This window comes from Gymnodraco acuticeps, unplaced genomic scaffold (genome assembly GCF_902827175.1).
Source record: "Gymnodraco acuticeps unplaced genomic scaffold, fGymAcu1.1, whole genome shotgun sequence".
Classification (NCBI taxonomy): Eukaryota; Metazoa; Chordata; class Actinopteri; order Perciformes; family Bathydraconidae; genus Gymnodraco; species Gymnodraco acuticeps.
Window position 1 is genome coordinate 2,167,368 of NW_022990010.1, and position 13,857 is coordinate 2,181,224.

At 39.4% G+C, this 13,857-nt stretch overlaps 1 protein-coding gene across 1 annotated transcript in view; it reads left to right on the forward strand.

Annotated features, from left to right (window-relative positions):
• Nucleotides 1-12,294, forward strand: part of LOC117544237 (adhesion G-protein coupled receptor D2) — a 66,752-nt gene extending 54,458 nt beyond the window's left edge. Inside the window, exons 22-25 of the mRNA XM_034213118.1 lie at nt 4,371-4,412; nt 8,708-8,761; nt 11,839-11,994; nt 12,286-12,294. Of these exons, the coding sequence (XP_034069009.1) occupies nt 4,371-4,412; nt 8,708-8,761; nt 11,839-11,994; nt 12,286-12,294 (261 nt within the window). The remainder of the gene's footprint in view (nt 1-4,370; nt 4,413-8,707; nt 8,762-11,838; nt 11,995-12,285) is intronic.
• Nucleotides 12,295-13,857: the final 1,563 nt, after the last annotated feature.

Sequence of the window (13,857 nt, forward strand, 5' to 3'; positions counted from 1 at the left end):
GGCTAACCCTTCATAAGGGCAAGCCCGTTACCAGGCAACGGCTCTCCCCACTGGATTGTGGAAGCGATTGCTCTGGCTTATACGTGTCAGGGGTTTGCAGGCACCAACGGGCCTGCGTGCTCATTCTACTTGTGGACTGGGCTACATCCTGGACTTTTGTTCAAGGGTGTTTCCATCCAAGACATTTGTGCAAGCAGCGAGCTGGTCCTCAACCGCTCACTTTTGTCCGCTTTACAGGCTAGATGTCTCTGCTCCAAGTGTGGCCCGCGCAGTGCTGGGCCCCGTGTTGAGACAGGGTTCTACCTGTTAAGTTCTGCTGGTTTTGGTGATTTTCGAGATAAGCATGTCTAGCAATACGGGAGTTTCAAATATCCCCATAGTGAGACATCGAACGGAGTGTTATGAATGAGAACTATAGGTTACTTACGTAACCCCAGTTCTCAGAGTAACATGAAGTGAGATGTCTCACCAGACGGCCCTCCTTGCTAAGGCGAAGCGAGAAGAGGGTGCTATTTTGAATGACGCTGCGACGTAGCGCAAGCTATCTTAAAGGGTGGGTGGATTCCCTGACGTAAGGACGTCAAGATCACCAGCCAATCAGGATTGGCGTAATGAGATTGATGCTTCTGTTTGCATACGCGTTGAGGCGCATCCCATAGTGGAGAACATCTCACTTCATGTTACTCTGAGAACTGGGGTTACGTAAGTAACCTATAGTTTTCCATTATAGCATTACATTGATGTACGCAAAACCTTCATTATAGCAGTGTTTTTGAAACCACACTAGAAATTGATTGATAAAGGAATTTGTGTACACAATGTTGGTGATGGAAGAAATTATGGCTTGGTGAATGTGGATCATATTCATCCATGCTATTTTTTATTAATTACTTGTTTAGGCAAATGTTTAAAATGCCTGGTTTATGTTTTACGAGAGAACACACTGTATTTAGTTTCATTTGATATATGCTTGAAAAATATGGGTGTAACATGTAATCAATTATAATAATAAGATGTCATATGATGCCCATTATATGATGCTTGTGGAAAGTATCTTCAAGCTAACAACTCCAATGGCTAATTACTTGTCTACTAATTAAATTAAATGAGTAAATGTGTGAAAGGCTTTCAATATTGTTCTACCATCTGGCAACTGGTTCACTTAACTTTTAATTGCAATTCAAACTGCATTTTACCTAATAATACAGGAGATGTCAATCTCTTTAGACAGGATATAATAAACTCATTATCTGCCTTATATCTCTATATTTTGACAGTAAAGTAAGCCTTTTATTCATGTGCACACACATTTAGGCTCTTAAGTAGAAACATTTACACAAACACTGAGATAAGGCTTTTAATGGCACAAAGGAAGTGTTTGGTGTATCACCTCGAACATTTAATTGCACTCTGCCGACACTTTTAGAAACAGTGAGGTACAAAGACACCAGAGGAAGAACTTGTTAAACTTCTAAAATAATGTTGTTAATATTACACAACAGCCGGGAGTAAACAGTATAAACCACATTAAGTGAATTAACTTACAATTATTTTAGGTAAATTGATCTCTATGATTTTTTCTGTCTGCTTTTCCTTTAGACCAAATGCTATTTGGTTTCTCCGCGCTGCAGCATAATAATACAAACTCTGGGGTAATAATGTTTTCAGGGCAAACACAGTGTTTGTTGGCGTTTAACTTTTTAAACATACAATTGTTTCCCCTAATTAGCTCGATGCTAATTAATTTATGCTTCCCTGTTTGATGTACAGTATGGCAATACTTTGAAAGCAATTGCATTCTTTCTTTGCATAAATTTGTAGCATTTGCTGCCGAGTTCAAAAGAAACAGGACTGAGTTTAGAAAAGCACACATGCATTTAAATAATGTGCCCCATTTTTGTCTCTGTTTGTTTTTAGTGGGAATATTAATGAATTAACATTTTAAACAATCCATCATTATTGTTGTGCTGCCACTTATTTTTAACTCAATTACATTTTAATAGATCATTTTTCCTAATGTGCACAGTATGTTCTCCCCACTTTGTTCACTACACAACAACATATTATTACAAATAAGAGGAATGATCAAAAACATGATAATCAAATTGCAACAATAAGTTGGAAATTGCAATTCTAATGCAATACAATAGAGTATGTGTTGCAAATTAACCACCCACTGTCTATTATTGTACGTGGGTGTTTGTGTGCTAAAGTGTGTGGGAATGTGTGTGAGTGCGTGTTTTTGTGTGTGAGAAAAGTGTATTCGACAACAACAGTATGTTATGATAAACTCTATACAATATTTACGTGTTTTAGTCTAATTTTATCAATGAATATACAAGATTTTGATTGTTTTTCATAAATAAAAACAACAATAAAACTCATATTTTACCCTGCAGTGGTCTGACACCATTATTTAAACCTGTTTATTAAAACAGAAATACATTTATTTAAAGGAAATACATTCACCCTCCATTAGTAGAAATGCATTTCTACTAATGCCTTTGTTAGACCTCGTCTGTAATGCATATTTATTTGCTTCATTCTCAAATGAAGTACTTTCAAATGTATTTAAAAAATAAATATAACAGTCTGACTCATCAATGACATCACATTGTTACAGTTGAGGATTAAGTCAACAGTTGGAAATTGAAACAATTGTGATGGTGATTGGTCTTTTGTTATTGTTTATTTGTTTTTCATGGGTCCATGTGGTATAGGAGGGAGAATAGACCAATCAGAATGTCGTGAGGATTGATCCCTTGCCCCTCCTGTCTATATCAAGGGTCCCGTCAAGGACAATGTCAAGATACTCACCCCCAAATAGCTGTGTGAGTGTGTGTGAAACCTCCCTCACCATAGTGCTGTGGCCCTAAATGATTCTCAATTTGTACTGTAAGAGGTATAAAGATAATGGTCACAGGTCTCAGGGTGAGATCCCTTGTTATGCCTGTTGTCTTCAGCATGTTCAGAGACCAGCAGAATTGTCAGTTTAAAGAGGATGATTCCCAAAATGTCACCTGACAGCCCGACAGACAGGGCAATTCAGTCCCTGGAGGACAGGAGAGCAGCCGGTAGGAGGTGAATGGGGCAGTAGCTTGGGCTATAGGTCGTCACTGTTGCTATCGTCGGCCTGTCACTCTGAATGGGCTCCAAATAATGCTTGTCAATGGTGATGCAATCGAGATCTCCTCTGGCAAAAATTGGATACTCCAAACTCGACTTGATTGATGCGTTGACCAGCGTTGTGTCTGCCTGTCCTCAGGATGTGTCCTTACCTTCGTTCAAAAGATGAAGGCAACACAGACACACTCTGAGCGGTGAAAGGGGAGAGATGTACTTTTAAAAGTGTTTTTTTTGTGTTAGACCTGTGGAGGCATTGTTGGCTAGTCAAAGAATCTGCTGTATCCGTCAGCCTTGAAATTTATAGGTTTTTAACTGCCTTTTATTTTCTCGGTACATCTTTGTGACACGGTTCAATCGTTGCTCTGAGAATGTTGTTTTCACTGTTTCCATTGAGGCAACAGTATTACATTATGGCTTGAAGGTGAATGCACAGCTTGTACATTCAATAGATTGGAATGAAAAATAGCTGTTTTCTGTGACCAAAAGTGCGGCCTTTATGCATCCAAGGGCATGCATTCTTTGACCATGGGTACAAGCCGTGGAGTTTTGTGAAAAATGAAATATCTTCTTTATGTGTCATTTTTCATTATGCTCCCTCTGTCTCTCTCCTTCTCTGCTTTCCTCCAATGGGTTTTCTTGATAGTCTCGTCTGGCTTGAGTTGCTCTCTTTATGTACCTGTGTCTGTGTGTGTGTGTGTGCGCTTTTAATAGGTTTTTCTGTTCATACTGTCTTTGTTTCCTTATAATTTGTTGCTATTTGGTATCGGTATCATCTGTTTCCAATGCATTTACTTTGTGTGGGTATGTGTGAGCTTGACAATCTTATTATCTGTGTTGGTTGATGAGCAATCATCTATTTGTGTGCTTGAGTGAAAACAGGCACTGTATACTTTTATATTTCAATATAGCTATGTGGAACCTTGGGTTGAGCCTTTGATGGCTTGAGGGCTGAATTGAGTAGACATGTAGACGGAACCAACACTAGCTGAACATTGTGGAGGTGGCCCAATTTGGACTCTTTCAAGCCTTTCTTCTTGTCTCATTACTTGGCAGTCTACTTCAGCTCCGTGTTGCCAGAAAAGAGTAGAAATCAAGCTTAATCGAACATGTTGCCTCCACTCATTACTTTTTATCTTTTGTGGTTTACTAGAGGATAAGAGAGAGAACAACTGTAACAACTTTGTCCTCCTCTCTCTCTTTCTCTCTCTTTCTTTCTCTCGCTCTTTCTTTGTCTGTGTTTGCAGGGCCTGTTCATCTTCCTGATATATGGGGTGTACAACACAGAGGTAAGTCTGCATTGTGTCTCAAGGGCTGTCGGAGTGAATGAGAGAAATGACATGTTTCTGATGGGGCTCCTTGCTTAAAAAGCTGTGTGGGTGGGGTATGACAGTACGAGTGTGTATGTGTGTGAACGCGTCTGTGGATGGGAGGAGGGATGGGAAGGAGGGGAGGGGACATCGTTTCCACGCGAGCGTCCCACTGCCCTTCATGCTTGGACTAACTTATATGCATCCGAGTCCGACCATTAAACACTGACACGCCGCGCTTCTCAGCCACTCATTCCTCACCCACATTGGCTAATATTTCACTGCCTCTTTAAGTTTTTAAACTCACGGCCCTCCATTTAGCATCCTGACAAAGCTGCTGGCCAGGGCTTTGGAGGGCCCCAAGCAGAAACCATAGGAGAAAAAACAAAAAAATATGTAATCAACAATATGCTATGAAGGAGGAGGACATATTGTATTGAGATGCCGCTTTATTACCATTTAGATGCGCCTTAGCTGTGTAGGGGTGGAGGGTTTGGTTGAGTGCCGAGACGAAAGACAGAGGGGTACAATTTAATGGATGAGACTCAAGTCATGAAAATCCCTCTTAGTCTACGTACATAGGGTTACGTTTAGATTTCCATGTGTGATTCTGCATCTGCGCCCTCTTAAAACACAGCACTTTTATTTTTACTTGAGATCAACTTCCCATTACAACATTAAGAAAAAGAGGAGTCTGGAAATTATTTTTATTTTTATTTATCTCACGCACTCCAAACTCAACCTGATATGATAACAATCCCTGAAATGTCTGACAAAGGATATAATAATAGCAGAAATGTTTTATAAAGCTACCATTTGATCAAAACATACATTATTTGATAGACACAAAAATAACCTCTTGTTGCTTTTGACTGTAAAAGATCAGTGCTTTGATCTAATATAAAAGGTCATGATCACCTTTTAGAGGCAGCTTTTTTTAAATAACTGTGTAACATAGTTATTATTATGCAGGCTCTGCAATATAATGGTCAGTATTACATTAGTCCCTCCTTTTTTCCGTCTATTTTCTTTTCTTTCATCATCACATTTCTGACCATCAAACAGGACAACTCACATATAACAAGTTCGCTTCCTGTTATTTCCCATTTTCTCCTTCTTTTCTTCACCCATATGTTCTCCATAGTTTGAAGAGATGTCCCTGTTTCATAGGATGCGCCCACAATGCAGAGACAGGGAAGAATGACCCGTGGTGCTTTAGAATAAATCTACACCCTCAATCTTGCTTAAGTAGCGTTTTTATTGCTTGGGAATTCATTTCTTACACTCCGGTTGCCCTTGACCCTGGGTGCTGCTCATGTACATGTTCCAGTTTTCAAAAGGTTCACATTTCTTTGTTAATGTTGAAAAAAGATCCGTAATTTTGAAATTATTCACATCCAAACATTTTTCTTTTTTTCCTCTTAACATATTTTCTAAGATGCTTCTTTTATTTTCCCTCAACCTGCGTTTCCTTTTGGTCCTTAACTGTTCAAACATGTGAGAGAGAGCTGGCTTCAGGTTTCACCCTCTCTGACACTCAGAAGGAAATATTTGCCTAATAAAAAAAATCCTTAAACACTAAATGGGAATGATCAAAAGTTTGAATGTTTCTTCCCTGGAATCAGAGTGTCAGGGAAAGGCAAATATTCGACAGGGAAGTGAAGCTAACATGCATTGATGGCAGTAGATGGCAACACATCATTAAATTACATTATCACACACATACGTCCATGGGGTGAAGAAAAACTTTGCGAAGTTGCTGTTAGTAGTTAACTGGGTAGAACATATATTATTTATCCATCTTAGCGTGAATACATTTCGCTTTGATGTGTTAAAAAAGGTGTGAAATTAACAACTGCATCTAAGTAAAAAAATGCTTCATTCATGAGGTTGGTTTCCACGTTCAATAATTACCAATATGGAAGTCATACTGCATTTTCTGCTATTACCCTAAAATGCAGCCTTTTACTTTGCTAATTACCTTACAATAGCTTTCCATTATTCATTGCAATTAGCTTTTCCTTGGTGGTCACCTTGTAATTCTATGCTTTGATGACCTTTTATTTCCATCAGCTCCAAGGATGTCGGCAGGTGTTGTTGGGCGTGCTGCTTTCATATGGTAATCGCTTAGCGCCCATTTACATGGAGAACCACGCTTTGCATCATTGCGAAACCTTGAGTGTGCACAAAACCGCTTAAACACATAACAATTATCTAAAACAATGCCCTTCCCCTCATTGTCAAGTGATTAATTAAGTTGTGTCATGTAATTGCCTCAGCACGCCGGCTGCTTTGGATATCAATGGAATCCCCAGGACTTACTTTCCCCATTAAATTGTGTAAAGACGGTGTCTATCCAACATCTGCACCGCGTTGAAGGCCTTCTGCGGATCTTGTCAGAAATAATAGGAGGGTTTTGGAAACATGATGCTGTTGATTCTGTGCTGTCACAAGGCTTGGGCTCTCTTCATTATGTGGCCCTTCAACGTTGGTGCGTATGCAAAACATCCTCTGTGTACACATGCTGTCTCTGAGACTGTGTGTGTGTTCAGTGCGGTGTCATAATTTATAACACGCTGCTACTTAATGAAGCCATAAGCCATAATGCATATTCACTAACGTGGTGGGCTGGGCTGGGACGGGCTGTAGTGATGAGTGCCCATCCGCTACAAATTTACAGTGAACGCTGACAATGTGCGCACGCACACACACACACACACACACACACACACACACACACACACACACACACACACACACACACACACACACACACACACACACACACACACACACACACACACACACACACACATCACACCACACACACACACACACACACACACACACCACACACACACACACACACACAGACCTCATAAGTGCCAAAGGCTTTTCATAGAATACTTCATCCTACTTAACTGAGCTGCTACCAACACACTGAGTACTGCTGGTGTATTTTGATATTTTGTTTACTGTAACAATAATAGGAAGTTGTTGCAATTTTTAATTAATAATATATATTTTTTAAATGGTTTAATAGAAAAATATTCAGCAGACCTATTACATTTTATTTGTAATTAATGCATCTAAAATTCTAGCAGGAAAATGCATTCATTCATAACTATTGTCGTGAGAAAAAATACAAATAACCTTTATTTTCATTGGCGCTATTTCAGATTTAATCCTGGATTGAATATTATTGATTTTATAAAAGGTCTGTCCAGTAACACTTTCTTTATTTGCAAATTCGTTTTTTTTGCCTAATTAATGCATAGTTTTATTCAATAAACACATTAGAAAAATGTAAACCCTGGATTATTTGCATCCTGTGACATTAATTACACAATAATGATGTCACAATGACAGTCATTTATCATAACTACTTTGATGACATTTAAAAATGTTTTGATAAATGTAATTTAAATAAAGTTAAAGGGCATACAAATAATGACTGGTCTCATCAAGCAATGATCATTCTTTTTTTGTAATTGTCACAGTATTTAAAAATCATGGATTGTTTATTTCATTTTAACATTTCCATAAGTATTACATTAAAAATGTATATAATAAAAATTGAACAAAAAATGAATGAGTTCAGTAAACAATGATTAATTTACATATTAATGTTGGAGGTGAGTTAAAACACAAGTGTTTTACTGAAATTGTAATACCCTGAAGACTGTTCTCTAAAATCTATGAAATGCTTGTCTGGTATTGTGTGTCAAATGAAGGCATGCTGTACACTGTTTCTTCCGAAGTGTAAAAATGTAATCTGTTCTGCTACGGCGGTCCCTTCTCCTCCAATAGCTCCATTTGTTGGTCCCGGCGCTCTATGCTGACAGATGATAGCTTGAAGTCGTCTCCTTAGTTTGCCTGCTCTATGTGTCACTTTCAAGTCCCATTAGCCACTGGAACATACTGGAACACCTCTCTCTCTCTCAGGCACACACACGTGCGCATACACACACTCACACAAACACAAACACAAACACACACACACACACACACACCACACACACACACCACACACACACACACACACACACACACACACACACACACACACACACACACACACACACACACACACAAACACACTTCCCCAACAGCTGTAGGTTACATTAAAATAATGCTCCAAATGTGTTATTTACACATACTCTTTCTCCTTTTTACTCTTTGGTCGCTCATTGTAAGTGTGTTTCATTGAGTGCCGTGTCAGACACACTTAACTCTCTCTCTCTCTCTCTCTCTCTCTCTCTCTTTTCTTTCAGGTTCGGAGCACGGTCAACAGGATCAAGGAGAGGAGAAAGGCGCTTAATTTTTCAGTACGTAATCTTCTAATTTCTGGGTCTAAGAGTGTGTATGAGTTTGTTACTTGTTGTGAAATGTTCCTTGCCAATGAAAGCTGCCAATATGCAACATTGAACATCTGCTGGCCTCTCACTAGGAGACAGTCCATGTTAGATGCCCTTATACATCAAACATAGACCCTCCTTAATAGCTCTCCCCCTTCCTCACCCTGCTTATTGCAGCACCTTCATCCCAGCAATGTCAAGCTCCACGGTGGGTTACAAGTTTCTAATCCAGGACAAGCCGTCCCCTGACATTAAAGTGTCAGGCCAGTATTTATACCTTGTTGGACGCTGCTGTTTGGCGGAGGCGATGCTCTGTGTGGGAGTGTGTGGGTGTGTATGAGTGTGTGTGCTAGATCATATTGTAGGCTGCGGAAAGCACTTTAAAAGTACTTAATAGTCTCTAGTACACACCAACAGGCACATACCACACACACACACACACACACACACACACACACACACACACACACACACACACACACACATAATTATAGATCTCCTTTGCCCCCGCCATCTGACACACACGCACGCACATAAAATGCATCTTGTCCCTTATGAGTGATCACGTTAACTCCACTCCTCTTTGGCCGGCATCACTTCGTCCTGCCCCTCCCACTGCACCCTGACCCTCACATATGTACCCCCTAATATTCCCCAACCTAACACACTTCAGGTCATTGAAGTAGGAATGAAACCATTTCTGACGGCAGATTGGTTTTTTAAAACATCAGGGCGCACCTACTTCCTTCTGACCCCCCCCACCCCACCTCAGGGCTGGACACTGTAAGGAAGAGAAGAAATTAAATAAATAAAAAGATAAATTAAAGTGAGTGTGTCGGGCGGGTCATTTAGGGGGGGCCCCTTGAGACCCCTTCCCACCAGGTGCAGTCTGATATATTGTCAGCTCATGTTATCAGTGAGGCCCCCCCATATACCGTCATTTTTACTGCTTCCCTCTCCCCTCTGGTGGGTGGCAATTTTCCAATCTTGCCGGGGTTCCGCTACCAGAATGCGTTTTTTAGCCATCACCGCCGCCTGACGGTTTCTAGCTAATGCTATTTTGTGCCATAAATCCTGCTTGAAATACTGTATCTACCTGTCCTTTGGTTAGATAGGAGACATTTGGCTCTAGTTGACCGCACATGCTCCTATATATCCCCTTGTTGTAAAAACATAGGATTGGGTATCGTGCCTTGCTGGCTGAGGGATAAAGAGGCTTTGGCGGTGTTTACTGCATATGGGGTCATTTGAAGACGAATGGCACTTGTCGGAAATAGTGTTTTTTTTTTAATCTTGCATTATTTGCAACGTTTGAAGGGGTTAACCCAAAGGGGTAATTCACTGCAACTGCAATTTAGAAGTATTTTATCAAAATTAAATCATTTTAAAATTGTATTGTCCTATTTTAAACATCATCACCAACATTATAAACAGTCTATACTAAGCCTGTCATATGTGTTACATATTTTATCATGTGTATGATGATCCTGTGTGATTTCTTTTAAGGAAGGTCAAGCACCAGGCCGACACAATAAGAGCCATTAACTGTATCATAAACAGTGCACATGAAATCAGATTAAATGTGTTGTATCTGACTAGCACAAAACATGAAATAATTTGAATAATATAGGAACTATATATTGCTTTTGGTACAGTGATGTGACTCCCCTCTGGACCTTGATGACCTCTCTTATAAATTCCACCAAACCTAATCCACACATTCTCCGCTCTATATCCCGTACTTCTGTCAAGCTGGTTGTCCACACACACACACACACACACACACACCACACACACACCACACACACACACACACACACACACACACACACCACACACACCACACACACACACACACACACACACACACAAAAACGTTGACCAGCGTTGAATGCCTGTTTGATACCAAGTATCTCCTGACCCATCCTGACCTCCCTCTTGTACACAAACAGCCAGATTGCTTTGTGAAATAAAGCTGTCAGTTGCAGGACCCAAATAAACCCCCCCCCCAATACTCTGTGCCCCTGACACCACTGAAATATAGATATAAATTGGAAGTGGATTCGTTTTTTTTATCTTAATTCAAGTTTTGACAACATATAGTACGCAGGGAGTTGTTTGGAATCAGTATTGAGGCTCTAAAAAAGTGATAGCAGTGCATGTATTTATCTCTTTCCACTCATGTGTGTATGACATTCACCAAAGCTAGACCTCCACAACACAAAAGCAGCCAGGCCCTCAGTGTGGAGGCATTCCTGCCCGATAGATGTACAGTATGAAATATAAGAAGCCCTGGAGCCTGTTGAAGCCCCTCAGTTTGTTTGAGAGCTGTGCAAACAAATGGGTTTTCTGTGATTGCCGTTTATTTTGGTCTGGCTGGATGATGCGTGTGCTTATGTGAAACAAGGAGGCCTCTGAGTTAAATTCATAGAGCAGCTGCTCAGGTTTTATCCTGGAATTATGGGAAGGACAATACTGTAATCTACAATAGCCCATGATGTCTATTTATGTTCATTATTAAGTGTGACCTGCTTGATGAGATGTATTCTATGGTGAAGAACTTTGAGAAAAAAGTTAAAATGTTCAAATCATCCCTCTAACTTATAAGTTCTTTAATGCGCAATCTTATATTACGGATTTTTTATTACAAAGGGACAATGCACATTATTTAACATGAGCACTTCAATCTTAAATCATTTTTCATCAGCAGTGTCTGCCAGGTTGATGGCATTAAAGAACATATGAAAACGCACATTTTTATACTCCGAGGTATCTTTAAATCATGTGGATTTATAAAAACAAAATGCAATTTGAAAGTGTTTCACTGATAAATCCCTATCGTAGTACAACAAAGACAGCCAGTGAAAATGAGGCTGCTGTTTGTGATGAGAGAAAAAATGTCTTACTAATTAGCATCACCAATAATTGACAAATAAAGAATGGATGGACTTGATATCTTTGTCCTTATCAGCTATCGTGAAAGTTGCCCATTGACTGTGTTTTCCTGTGATCCCATGTAGCTGATATTGCCGTCTCATTTCTTACAGAACTGCGCCAGTTCCCGACCATCCAGCTCAGTTACCAGCTCTCGTCCTGTCAGTTTCCCGCTAGGAACAACCCTAAGCCAAGAGGAGGAGGCCACCCCTACCCACACTAGCAGCAACACCCCCAGCCCGGGGAAGGAGGAAGGACAGGGACCAGAGGTGAGTTGTCATACCATCATAATGCAAATCTGTGCTTTTCCTGTCAATACATTGCTTAAAAAAGTATCTTTAAATGGTCCAGAATTGTCTTTGTCATTTTAAAGAAGATAAATGAATAAGGAAAAACCAAATGATCCAGCATTATACAGAACCCTAGTATTTGCTGCAATCTGTCTTGCTCGCTATATAAGTGTCTTTCTTACTTTTAATTGCAATTACTGTTGGGAATTTTGTTTTTCTACGTTTTTTTACTACTATCTCCAATTTACCTTACCGTTTCCCGTTGTTTAGGAATTTTGAACCAGATATCTCTGGAAACTGAACATATTAGCAATTCACAAGAGTGATTGCTAATTTTTTTTTTTCGGCTGTCCTTGCTTCTCAAAAAGCCTCCAGCACATCAAAAGAACAAAAAAGACCAACCATCATGTGCTTTTCCAAATAAATGTGAATTCAAGATTAAATCTGAATATATAAGAATGACAGGCTAATTTAATTATGTTGATGGTTATCTACCTTTTTCTTCATAATGCTCGCTCTGGTGCCTCGCTTTTTAAAATCTCAGTTTGGAAGCTGTAGTTTGGGCTGTGAAGGTTTTTCCTTTTCACTGTAGAGTTTAGTACCTCGCATGCAGCCAAGCCTTTTCACAGATTCATTCAATTGACAGTTCAAGTGTTGACAGTTCATGTGTGGCCTGTGTGTGCACAATATGTGGGTGGCTAAACTGCACCTAATTCAGCCACACATCTACTGCTTGAATCCCACTCAATGACATGAGTTCCAAGGACACACTCCTCTCATATTTTTTGAGGTAGTATGTTTTCATAAAGGCATGTTTTTTTTATTCAGGTCTTTATGAAATCCACTTGCAAAAATTATATATTTTTCTCTGCTTAAACCTGTTATGTGCACTGCTTTGCAGTGTATTTGTTACACCTAGCTTACACTAATGTAGTCTAATAGGACAACATTTTACATTTAGTCTTAATATATTTCTAACATTGGATTTGTATTGAAACACTTTGAAAGGTGTAAGTATTGTAATGGTTATTTTGGAGGCTTTAGTTTGTGTAGTATAGCTGTCGGTTCTATTTCTTTAAAAAAAAAGGTGTTTTTAAATAAAGTCAACCTTCAATGACTTGAATATGTTGTCAATATTTTAGAAAACAGCCTTTAAAATTATAATAAAGTTGAACCGAGTTTAGCTGAGCACATATTCCCCCATTGTTCCACTGGCATATCTGCAAAGCATTACTGCAAGGCACTCAGAGAGTAGCGGCTGGCCTGTTGAGTGAAATCAGACATCAGAAATCTCCTGTTAAACCTGAACACTAACCAGACACCCTGGCTTCAATCTAGCTGCCTGACCCATGCTACACTCAGCAGAGTTAAGAGTCATTTGGTCGTGGAAAAAGATTGGAGACACCAGTTTCAAAGCAGGGAAAGAAAGAGGGAGAGGTCGACCCCTGATTTCATTCTGTAATTTAAAGCCGGTTTTAGTGTCACTTGCTCTGTTGCCCTAGTTGATGCCGCATTGACTGCATTTTTTTATATTTTAACCAGGATTTATTTACTTTATTAAAGTGATAAAAACAGAGAAATCATAGACTGAATTAAATGAGAAAATAACTATGCAGAGGTTTATAGAAATAACAATACCATTTGTCAGTGACAATAATAGAAAAGACCACGGCAGATAGTGTGAATACATTGTTGCATTTATTGGCAATGAAACAGAACAATTACATATATAATGGTGCAACATCAAACTTAATCTTTAAAATAGTCAACTGGGTTATGGTTTATGACTTGCACAATAATGATATTTACATTTGAATAGTATGTGTGCTATGTGTTATTGCT